Source organism: Musa acuminata, chromosome BXJ3-4 (assembly GCF_036884655.1).
Source record: "Musa acuminata AAA Group cultivar baxijiao chromosome BXJ3-4, Cavendish_Baxijiao_AAA, whole genome shotgun sequence".
Taxonomy (NCBI): domain Eukaryota; kingdom Viridiplantae; phylum Streptophyta; class Magnoliopsida; order Zingiberales; family Musaceae; genus Musa; species Musa acuminata.
In genome coordinates, this window is record NC_088352.1 from 23,694,386 (window position 1) to 23,706,576 (window position 12,191).

The 12,191-nt window shown below is 40.0% G+C and overlaps 1 protein-coding gene across 3 annotated transcripts in view; it reads left to right on the top strand.

Moving 5' to 3' along the window:
- Window positions 1–12,191, top strand: part of LOC135634657 (piezo-type mechanosensitive ion channel homolog) — a 70,651-nt gene that overhangs the window by 1,044 nt on the left and 57,416 nt on the right. For all 3 annotated transcript variants that reach the window (XR_010495418.1, XM_065145122.1, XM_065145121.1), the window contains exons 2-3: window positions 519–599; window positions 12,010–12,169. Coding sequence is in view for 2 of the 3 variants with exons in the window: in XM_065145122.1 (XP_065001194.1) it covers window positions 519–599; window positions 12,010–12,169 (241 nt within the window). In the remaining variant the exon portion in view is untranslated. The remainder of the gene's footprint in view (window positions 1–518; window positions 600–12,009; window positions 12,170–12,191) is intronic.

Sequence of the window (12,191 nt, forward strand, 5' to 3'; positions counted from 1 at the left end):
TACCAGATACTCTATCGTATGGATTGTTGGTCTCTATGGGTAAAGGAGACTAGGGAAGGAGTAAGACAGCAAGGCTGTTGTGCAGGCTATTGAATATAATGCTTGTAAATAAGTAGATGTAGGTGGCCGGGTTGGTTGGACATGTTTTAAAGATAGGACATCACTTGCAAAGTGAAACAAGAAGACATAATTTAAATCTAATGTACGCCTTTGAGAATGTGGCCTTGCACTTACACATAATTTGAAAAAATAGAAATTTAATTCATTCTATAACATTCATCAAAACTCTGTTTACTTTGTGCAACCTATTTATGTTGGAATAACTGCAAAATATTGTACCACACTTCCAAAGTTCAAAATGATGTCATTCTTCAGGACAAACTCACCCTGCTTTTGAAAGTATATTAGTTGCATATGTTCATTTGTCAGTTTATTGATTATCATGGGAAGTCATGATGAACTTAGTAGATTATTCTTATTGGTTCGCTATATAAAAGCTTTCCATTGTTTTTCTGCAGCTTCTTTGCTTGGTTGGAATTTGATCTCTCTGATCGATATGTTACTTTTTTTTGCGATTCTATTTGTTTCTCCAAGAGGAGGTATGATTTTTCCTCTCACACGCCATCTTGATCTCATGTCAACAGTTTTTATATTCTAATCCAGTAAGTCTCTTTCAGAATATATATTGTTACACTTTTTGACCATATTTATGGGGCTTCTTTAATTCCTTAACATTTTCTATCAGACAATCATATACTTGCTATTTTTTTATATGCAATTTCATATGACTTTTTTATGAAATTTCTTTTTAATCTAAGGGGTATACAACAGTTGCATGGAGGTCCTGATGATCTCTGCACTTCAGCATTCTGCTTTAATTCTATGATTAATGTATTTATCTAAAATGTGCAAAACATTTACTTTTAGAGCTTCCTGCCTACTTTTCTTAACTATATATATTTTTACTTCTTCTTGTCATAGCTAAATTTGCTAAAAGATTATCCCTTTCTTTTCTAAAACCCACCATAATATATCCTTAAGAACTCCATCATAGGTTTCATCAATAGAACCCATCTGCAATTCTTTATTTTTCTCTTTGCATTTTTCATTAATTTTCGTAGTTAATGAACAACTTCTATGATTTCTTTTTCAATCACAAAATCAAACTGATTTACAGAAGTATGTGTCTTATATGTTAGACTTTGTTGAATTACTCTCTCCCAACATAATATGGTTCATTAACTTAATTCTTCTATAATTGAACTACACAAATATCTCTCTTGTTCTTTATATATTAATACTAAAATGATTCAAAATTTATCACGACTTTGTTGAATCACTCTCTTCCAACATAATATGTTTCATTAGCTTAATTATTCTATAATTGAGCAACACGAATATCTCTTTTTTTTATATATATCAATATGAAAATGATTTAAATTTATTAGGCAGGCATTTCTACTTCTCAAAGTTTTGTTAAATAACAGAATGACAAGTAGATTTCTTAAACAACAAATAATAATAGGAGTGCCATTAGGTTCTATACTCTTGCCTTTTTGTTCTCTTTAAAGCTTTTTAACTTGATTTGTTTCCATAAACAAATATATGGTTACCATACTTATGAGTTATGAATATCTCTAATTCTATAAACAAATATATGTTCACCATACTTATGAATATGTGTTACCTCAAAAAGTAAATTGCCTATATAATCTCTATCAAATAACTAGTAAAAGTAGTTTCTCCATCTTCCCTCATCTTCATGTCATTATCAACACCTAAAAAATTACAAGACAATTGATTTATTAGAGTGTGACAATCAAGTTGAATACTGTCATGCATGTTCGCCTTATCGGTCCGTACCGATGTACCGTACTCCACTGGCGGTACGGTACATATCAATATACCGACACATGATGCAATGAGGTGTATCGACAAACTAGTATGTATCGCCCATATTGATCCCTTGTTGGACTGGTATGTACAGCCCAGGGATTGCTGTACCACTTGATATGATAGTTTTGGCGGTACATATTGGTCCGGGCATGGACCGATACACGGACCATCCCGTTTCGAGCAGTCTGCATTAAAATAATAATAAAAATAAAAAAGTGGTGTGCCCCAATCCATTTCAGCATTAAAAAAAAAAATATATTAGGGCTCTTCTTGCATACGAAGCAATGACATTGCCTCTTCATCGCAGCGATGCTGCCTCTTCCCGGTTGCGGCGACACTACCTCTTGGTTGATTCGAATATGTTTCATTAGCTTAATTATTCTATAATTGAGCAACACGAATATCTTTTTTTTTTTATGGATATAAATACGAAAATGATATATATTTATTAGTCAGGCATTTTTTGCTTCTCAAAGTTTTGATAAATAACAGAATGACAAGTAGATTTCTTAGACAACAAATAATAATAGGAGCGCCATTAGGTTCTATACTCTTGCCCTTTTGTTTTCTTTAAAGCTTTTTAACTTGCTCTGTTTTCATAAACAAGTATATGATTACCATACTTATGAGTTATGAATATCTCTAATTCCATAAACAAATATATGTTTGCCATACTTATGAATATGTGCTACCTCAAAGTAAATTGCCTATATAATCTCTATTAAATAACTTGTAAAAATAGTTTCTCCATCTTCCCTCATCTTCGTGTCATTATCAACACCCAAAAAATTACAAGACAAAATTGATTTATTAGAGTATGACAATCAAGTTGAATACTGTCATGCATGGTTCGCCTTACCGGTCCGTATCGGTATACCGACACGTGTTACAGTGAGGTGTATCGACAGACTGGTATGTATCGCCCATACCGATCCCCTGTTGGACGGGTATGTATCGCCCAGGGATTATTGTACCATCCGAAATGATGTAATTTTGGCGGTACATACTGGTCTGGGCGTGGATTAATACGCGGACCACCTTATTTCGGGCGGTCTACATTAAAATAATAAAAAAATCAAAAAGTGGTGGGCCCTAGTCCATTTCAACATTAAAAAAACATATCAGAGCTCTTCTCGTGTACAAAGCCATGACACTGCCTCCTCGCCGCAGTGATGTTGCAGTGACACTACCTCTTCGCTGTTGTAGCGACGCTACCTCTTGGCTGATTCGCCACTTAGATGCTGCAGCGGTGCTGCCTCTTCGTCGCTTCACCATTGTGATGCTACAACGACATTGCCTCTTTGTTGCTTCATCGTTGCGATGCTGCAGCGGCGTTGCGTCTTCACCGCTTCGTCGTTGCGATGCTATAGCGACACCGCCTCTTCACTGTTGCGATTCTATTGCTTCCCTTTGACGTTGCTGCTGCTTCCTAGGTATCGCTGCACTTCTTCTCCTCCTTTTCTTTCTTCTTCTTCCTTCTTCCTTTCTCCTTTTTCCTCCTCTGTTCCTCTATTGGACCTTCCTCTTCAACCTCTTTTTTTTCCTCGTTGAAAAATCGGTACGCACTGATGTACCATGTGTCGGTACGGTGGTACAGAGAAACGCGAGCCGTGCTAGCGGTCGACTGGCACACAGACTCGGATTAGTAAGTCAAACCTTGGTACCGCTTGTATCGAGTGGTACACTGTGGTATGTCAGTGTCATGTGTTTTTTTTTTTTTCAAAAAAATTGAATTAGATCGATGATTCTATGGGATTTGATCCAAGGTAGGATAAGGATTGTTTAGAAATTGTCTTGTTTATTCAGATTGTATGATCCTAATCACTGAATCGTAGGATTCTAACAACAATGTGTATCATATCTTAAAATAAATTAAGTTCATTCAATATGTGACAAAATTTGGTGAGAAAGTGTCTTATTGATTTTGATTCAAGTGGCAGCACATTTTAGGTCCTCAACCGGTAATTTATTTACCAAGGATTGCATTTTTTTAAGTGCTACACTAAGTAAGGAGGGGTTACATATGGACCTTTCCCGGTGCCCTTAAAGCCCCTTTATCCTCACTTTATACATCTTGACCAAATTTGTGGTGTATTAATCATTATATATCCATTAGATCTCACTGAATCTTACTTAACTATGAATCAAGAAATCATATGGCTGTCTTGTTGACGCTCGAGAAATCATGAACCTTGAGGAGGCTCAATTTGGTGCTGATTTGGGCATGCAACTAGCGGCAGATTTCATCACCGTCAAGTGGTCATCGAGGGAAATTTTGAGTGCCATCAGATTCCGATTTGGGCATGCAAACAGTGTTATCTGGATTTCCTTGCTGAAACCTGATCTTTGGGTGGGTTGGCATGTATAGGTTGGGAATGACCACCCCTGGATGATAACAATAATCTAGTCCTCTTGTTTATGTTATGGAAATTTTTTTTTTCTAGAGCTACTGTAGTAGTTCATGGTTCTTAATAATCTTAGATTGAAAACTTCAGAAAGTCCTTCTTGGAGAAAGTACATTTTTGCTATCTTACCATTGTTTTTCTTTTTAATTGATGAATTTTCCTTTTTCATGGAAAGAAATTATTTTACCATTGGATCTAATTTGCCTTTGGTTGTCTTCTATCTAAAATGATTATCTTTTGTTTTACAGTTATTGTAATTTTTATGCATTTTTAGAGGCAATGGAATTCTTATATACTTTTAAAAAATAGTACTTACTGTGGTTTTATAATATTTATACTGGACCCCCTATCAATTGTTGGCTGGACCACTATGGGCCTGGTATGTACCAGCATTTCAACATACCATATGCTGGCTTACTTTTGGACATTGAAAAAGGGGGTGGAGGAGGAGGGGAGGAGGAGGTGGAGGTTGAGGAGGATGAGGAGGAGGGGAGTATTAGGCTGGCAGATGGTGCAAGGAGGGAGATCAACCAATATAAAGAGGTATTAAAACCTAAAAAACGTGAACTGTCAAATTTGTAAAAGGAAAATAAACTCAAACTGGGTGGTGAGCTTTCTGCAAGTTAGTGGGCGATAACCTACAAACTGTACAAAACCCCATGGTTCTTATAGATTTATCTGATAAAACCAAGGTTCTAAATACCAAGGTATGCAGTTTCGAATAATACTGCCCGTACCGGATGGTACTGTTAGGACCCTTTTTCTAAGCTTTTGAATAATGTTTATTGAGTCTGTTTAGTTCAGTTGTTTATTGAGTTTGTTTAGTTCAGTTAGAGTCAGATAGAGGTTTATTTAATATTTATTTATTATTAGAGTCCAAGTCCTGGTGGACTGTGGGTGGAACTCTATAAATAGTGATGTAATCGTTTCTCTTGGGAGGCCATGAAATATTATTATTAAGTCTTTTGACAAAACCCTAGGAGGCCGATCCCCTCGAAGCGATCAAGGAGACCGATCCCCTCGAAGTATCATTCCCTTTTCTCCCCTTCCATGATAAGACCCTAGGGTCTTATCAATTGGTATCAGAGCAGCAATCCTCGGTGTTCTCACTGTAGTTATCAGTAAAAAAAAAAAAAAAGAAGAGAGGAAGAAGAAGTCGTAGCCACGCACCACCGCTGCCGCCTTCTCCACTGCCGCCCGCCTCCCCTTGGGTCGCAACCGCAACCGCTCAGCCTCCCCTCGGCGATCGTTGGTGACGTTGCTCCCAACCGTGCCACCACCGTTGCCTCCTTCTCTACCGTCGCCCGCCTCCCCTTGGGTCGTAGCCGTAGACGCTCGACCTCCCCTCCTCGCGGCGACCAAAACAGGGCAACCGAGAAAGGGCCGCCGTTGCTATTTCCGGCCAGCGGACCACTCCCTGGCAGCGCCTAGCCTCGGTGCCCCTTGCTGCTCCTCGCCCTCGACGACCTTGCTCCCAACCACACCGCCACTACTGCCTCTCAACCCCGGCAATAACGTTTCCTTCTGCGGTGCGACAGAAACAGAGCTCCCTTTGTTGCCGCCGCCCCCCGTCGATCCTTGTTGCGACCCAATGGCCGCTACTTCGCAGCCAGCGGACCACCCCCTCGTCGCTTCTACCGTCGGCGACGCTGCTCCCAACCGCGCCACCATCGCTGCCTCCCCTTGGGTGGCAGCCGTAGTCGCTCGACTATCCCTCCTCACGGTGATCAAAACAAGGCAACCACGACCGTCGCAGCCATCGTTGTTTCCTCAACCGCACGCGATCCCTCGGCGTCACCAACGCCTCCTTCCGCAGTGCCATAGAGACAGAGCAATGCTAATGCTGCTTTCCATCCGCGCCGTCGCAGCCACTGCAGCAGTGAGCCCTTGGCAGCGCTACCCCCAGCCGCACCACCATCGCTGCCTCCCAGCCCTCAGCAGCAGTGATCCCTCCACGCAGCGACCACAACAAGCATCGCTGCCTCCCACGCAACAACCGTAGCTACATCCTCGCATCCTTGCAGCAACCCTTCATTCCCACAGTGTTGCCACCGACCGCGTCACAACAGCAACACCGAATAGGGCAGTGATTAATGCCCTAGTCCTGACACCAGAAACAGGAGTTGAGATTACAGATTTGCAGTCTTACGCAATGGCCACCGATAACTCAATGAAAGCACAAATGAAAGCATTGGAAATCATAGTTGAGAATCGACTGCAAGAAACACTTAATGATTTCAAAAAGAGCCTACTGGAGAGTCTCAGCAAATTTCAACAAGATGGGGGCTCAAGTTCTACGTTGCACAGATATGGAAATACAGGAAAAGGACCCCAAGACTATGACACAAACTACTCACACATGAAGGTGGAATTTCCGAGATGGGAAGATGGAGATCTGACCAGTTGGATCTCTAAGGCAGAATTTTTTTTTTCGTTTTTACAGAACTCCAGAAGAATCCAAGGTGGAAATAACCTCAATCCAACTAGAGGGAGATGCAATCCGGTAGTATGATTGGTACGAAACTTGCCACGGAGTCCCCTCGTGGGTGCAATTTAAGAGAGGACTTTTTATTCGCTTTGGACCATCTGAGTACGAGAATGTTGATGGGCAGCTCGCCAAAATTTGTCAGACTTCTACAGTGTTAGAATATCAAAACAAATTTGAACGATTATCAAATCAAGCCAGAGATTGATCTAAACGACAACTGGTGAGAACATTTATCGAAGGACTTAATCCAGATATCTGGTATGAAGTTAAGACTCGTCAACCTCGCACTATGATGGTTGCGATCTCATTCGCATATCTACATGAGAAAAAAATTAGTAGGGAAAATCATGGAAACATAAGTGACAACAACCAGATGATCAACAAGCCACCCGCCCCATCTATTCATAATCGAAACCCTGACACCCGAAGACTAACCCAAGAAGAACTCAAGGAAAGATCAGCAAGGGGTTTGTACTATGATAAAAAGTGGAGTATGAAGCACCGATGTAAACAAGAGCAACTTCTGATGATTGAACCAATTGGAGAGAAACCAGAAGCTAAGAGTGTGGACTCCAATCATGAAGGTATAGATTCTAATGAAGATGTTGGATCTACCATACATACAATGCGTGCATTAACCGGCTACTCTAACCCACAAACTATGAAAGTTGGTAGAACTCTGGAATATCAGCATGTTATAGTTTTGATTGATACTGGTAGCACTAACAATTTTATGGACAGTGAAACTATTGACCGATTGACCCACCACATTGAAGGCTGTGACAGATTCGAAGTAAAGATCGCCGAGGGATGAATTTTAACTTGTGATAGCAAATGTTCAAAGATAAAATTAATTGTACAGGGCCAGGAGTTTCTTGTAATGATTACTACACTGAAAGACCGACCTGTTGCTTATACTATCAAAAAGTGGAGACCATACTTACTTGATCAACGGGTTGTGATGCGTTGCAGATAGCCTATGACTGAAGTGCTAAAAGAGAAGCTCCCCGAATTTGATGCTGCTCAGCCTTGAGGACAAGGCTGATTTGAAGAGGGAGGAATTGTTAAGACCATTTTTCTGAGCTTTTGAATAATGTTTATTGAGTCTGTTTAGTTCAGTTGTTTATTGAGTTTGTTTAGTTCAGTTAGATTCAGGTAGAGGTTTATTTAATATTTATTTATTATTAGAGTTCAAGCCCTGGTGGACTGTGGGTGGAACTCTATAAATAGTGATGTAACCGTTTTTCTTGGGAGATAATAAAATAATATTATTCAGTCTTTTGACAAAACCCTAGAAGGTCGATCCCCTCGAAATGATCAAGGAGGCCGATCCCCTCGAAGTGATCATTACCTTTTCTCCCTTTTCTCCCATGATAAGACCCTAGGGTCTTATCAGGTACGTATCGATCCGTCAGCTGACCGGTACACGGACCGGTCGTTACGGAACGCTATATATATATATATATATATATATATATATATATATTTATAAAGGCGACGTCACATCGCCTTGGCGACCTCGCCCTCGATTGGAGAAGGAAAAAGAAAATACATACATACATACATACATATATACATACATACATACATACATACATGTATATGTATATACATATACATATATATGCCAGTGATTTCAATAGGCGCTCGGGCGCTTGCCTAGGCGCTCGGGCAAGGCGAGGCGAGGCCCGAGCGCCTCGCTTCATGTCCAAGCGCCTCGCTTCAACGAGGCGCCGCCTAGGCGCTCGCTTGAGCCCAGGCGCCGGGCGCTTCGGGCGAGCGCCCGGGTTAAACCAGGCAACCGAACTAGTGTTATACGTCTGGTTCGGTCTCCGGTGCTTTAGTTGGTTCAATCGAACCAACTAAATCACCGATAGGCTCCCTCTCACGATTTCTCCGACTTCCCCAACCCTAACACTCGCGATTTTGCTGTCGAGATTTCTTCTCCGTTGTCGTTGCTCTCTGCTGCCACTGCCACTGTCGCTACTCACCACTGCCACAATCGTTGCTCATCGTTGTTGTCGCCGCTTGCCGCTCGTAGCTCCTGCTCCCACTTCCACACTCGTTGCCGCTCGTAGCTCCCGCTCACGCTATCGCTCGCCGCTCCCGCTCCCGCTGTCGTTGCCTTAGCAGCCTCGGTCTTCTCACACTCTTCTCACTATACTGTTAACAGTATATTAACAGTTAACTGTATACTAATAATAGTATTTTTATTTATTAGATTAATAATATATTATTTTAATTTTAATACTATTAATTTTTTATTTATTTAAAATTATTGTTAGGTTTCAGAATAAATGGCAAATGTACAGAGCAACTCAATAGATTTGATGTAAAATTTTATTATTTTAATTTTTGAGACTTTTTATTAATATGACATTGTGATTTTGTATTCGATTTTCTTAATTTAATAGCATATTTTTTATTTAAATAATTATATTAATTATATTATATATTTTTATATTTTAGCGCCTCGTTTCGCTCGGGCGAGCGCCTGGGCGAGCGCCTAGTTCCTCGGGCGTTTTTGGACGTTGGCGTCTTTTGGCGCCTAGCGCTTTTTAAATCACTGATATATGTATATATATATATTAAAGGCAACGCCGCGTCGCCTTGGTGACGTCGTCGAAAAAGGTGACGTCGTGTCGCCTCGGCAAAGTCGTCTTTTATAAAAATATTTTATATATAAAAAATCTTTTATATATAAAAAATATTTAAAAAATATTATATATATAAAAACAAGGCGATGTCGTCGAATTATATATATATATATATATATATATATATATATATATACCGTTCGGTATACTGTATCGTACTGTACCGAGCGAAAATGATAATGAAAGCGTGCTTGACTTGGAGTAAGTGAACTAAGCAATTAACTCAGAATGTAATAGCAATGAAACGCAGAAAGAAAGTGCAAACCGGATTTATAGTGGTTCGGTCATCGTGACCTATGTCCACTTCCGATTCCTTTTTCGTCGAGACCACCGGCGATCACTAACTATCTTCCTTCAATGGGTGAAGACCAACATAAATCTTTCTTCTTTTCACAAGTTTAGAAGACAACCTTTCCAAGCCTCACACCTCTCTTAGAATGATCACAAAGCGAAAGAAGGAAGAGGACACTTAGCACTTTTTCAGCATTTTTACAATTCAAAATCTCAGGACTTTTGTTCACACTTTCGTTGCTCTTTCATGAAGGAAAGAGTGAGGATTTTATAGGCCCCAATGTTTTAAAAAATGGAGCCAAAAAGTGTTTCATCCTGGGTTTCCAGGGTACTGGTGGTACCACCGCCTGACAGAGCCTTGGAGACTGGGCTCTGGCGGTACCATCGCTTGATAGGGCGGTACCATCGCTTGGCAGCATTAACTATCGGTGGTACCACCACCCAGACCACTTGGGAGGCCGAGCCTCAAGCGGTTCCACCGCCCAGTCTAGGCGGTGCCATCGCCTGACGTGACTCCAAGTGGCTGAATGGGCCATCCAACCAGCCTAATTCAGCCTTGTTTTAGGCCCAATTGGTCCCTAATTGAGTTAGTAGGATTTCTCCCAAAACTAACTCAAATTAAAGTCCTAACTACGATAGTTAAGGCTAAAACAATTTACGATACAAGCAATCTAAGTTGTCCGGCACATCAATTGTTCAAACGAACTCTCGGTGAACATTCGGCGAGCTCTTGGCGAGCTTTCGACGAGCTCCCGACGATCTTCCGGCGAGCTTTCGGCGAACTCTCACTGCATTGTCCGATCCTTCGGTGTATCCTTCGATTTATCCAGCCCGATGCCCGATCATTGACTCCGGCCCAACATTCGATTCTTCATTAATTATTTTGCCTTTTTCATGATCGTAGTTAGTCCTGCATCACTTATCTCAACATATGGATTAGATTATTAATTCATTAATTGATTTCATCATCAAAATCTGAGATTCAACAGATACACCGTATGCCATTGGTGCATCAATATGGTGATGATCGTAGGTTGATCGTCATGAATCACATGTGTCAGAGGCACCAATATGGTGATGATCGTAGGTTGATCGTCATGAATCACATGTGTCAGAGGCAGCTCCTAATGCATGTATTGGTGAATGTCAGAACTTATACTTTCAATACTGATCTGCTGCTTCATATCATACTGTTGCTAAGAAAAGTATGACTAACTATCACCGTACTACTGTTGGCCGTAAGATTCTCTATAATACGATGACTATAAATACGATGAGCTTTGTTCTGTGTCTACATCGTGTAGGCTTTGTCGTATCTATTCAAAATCATCCACTAGCTTCCCCTTCCCCTTTCGTGCATAAACAAAGAATTTTGACCTGTACCGATTGGTACCGGTCGGTAATGATTGAAATTTCGACCATTATAGCCCGGTACAGCCTCGTATTGTTTGATACAGGGCCAAATACTTGATATCACCCGGTAGCAGGTGGTTCGTGTATCGGTCTGTTAGCGGATTGGTACGTATTGCCCGTACCGAGGGGTATGGTACGGTGTTCAAATCATTCGATAAAACTATACATTATTGTAGTAATTAGTTACCATAATCATCTTTATGGAATGAATGGGGGCCTTAGTAGTTTCTGTTTCATCAATGACATAAAATAAGGTTTTTATCGTGGACACATTTTTTAACGAAGCCATGCATTCTATTATTTCATTTCCTTGTTGTGAGCCAAATTTAAAAATGTATGAAGAATATGATTATCTTCCTTATATGTTGGATAAACGAGTCCTTATTTGTTATGGACTTATCTGGTATAAGTAGCAATACATAACTTAAATTGTCAATGGCAAATTGAATTTTCATATAGGATTTGTCATTTTAGATAAGTGAGGGGAATAATCAAGCTGTTAATGTTTATTTTCTTTGCTATTGTATCTTAGTTCAATTATGTACTTTAGTTGCTTTTAGCTGACACAGAGTCTTAAGTTGATCTGATGCTGGAGGTTTCTAAGTTCTAACTATGCCTTCAATTACTGCTTTGTTGTGAATTTGTTCTGAATAAATTTATGCCTTTTGCATTCAGAAAATTTGCAATTTCTTTTGTCTGGACGGTGTTATTTTCGAAATAATTTACAAATTTAGTCCTGATGGAGTATTTTAATTTACTTATCATGGTACAGATTTATTTGCTTAGTAGCTTTGAAAAGAATATAGTTGGTTCTAGCATAATATTCTCTATGTTATATTCTGGTTTTTTGGCTTGGCAGGATTTAGTTCTTGGACAGTATATACCACAGCATGCTGTACAATCATCTTTTCAATGCTTATGCTCTTAGGGCAAATGATTTTTCATCTTGTTTGGTGTATTGAAGGGGACAAATGGCCTATAGCAGATGCTTATTGGGCCAAGCTAATTGGATTAGTAAGGTGATTTTGGCATTAATATCGA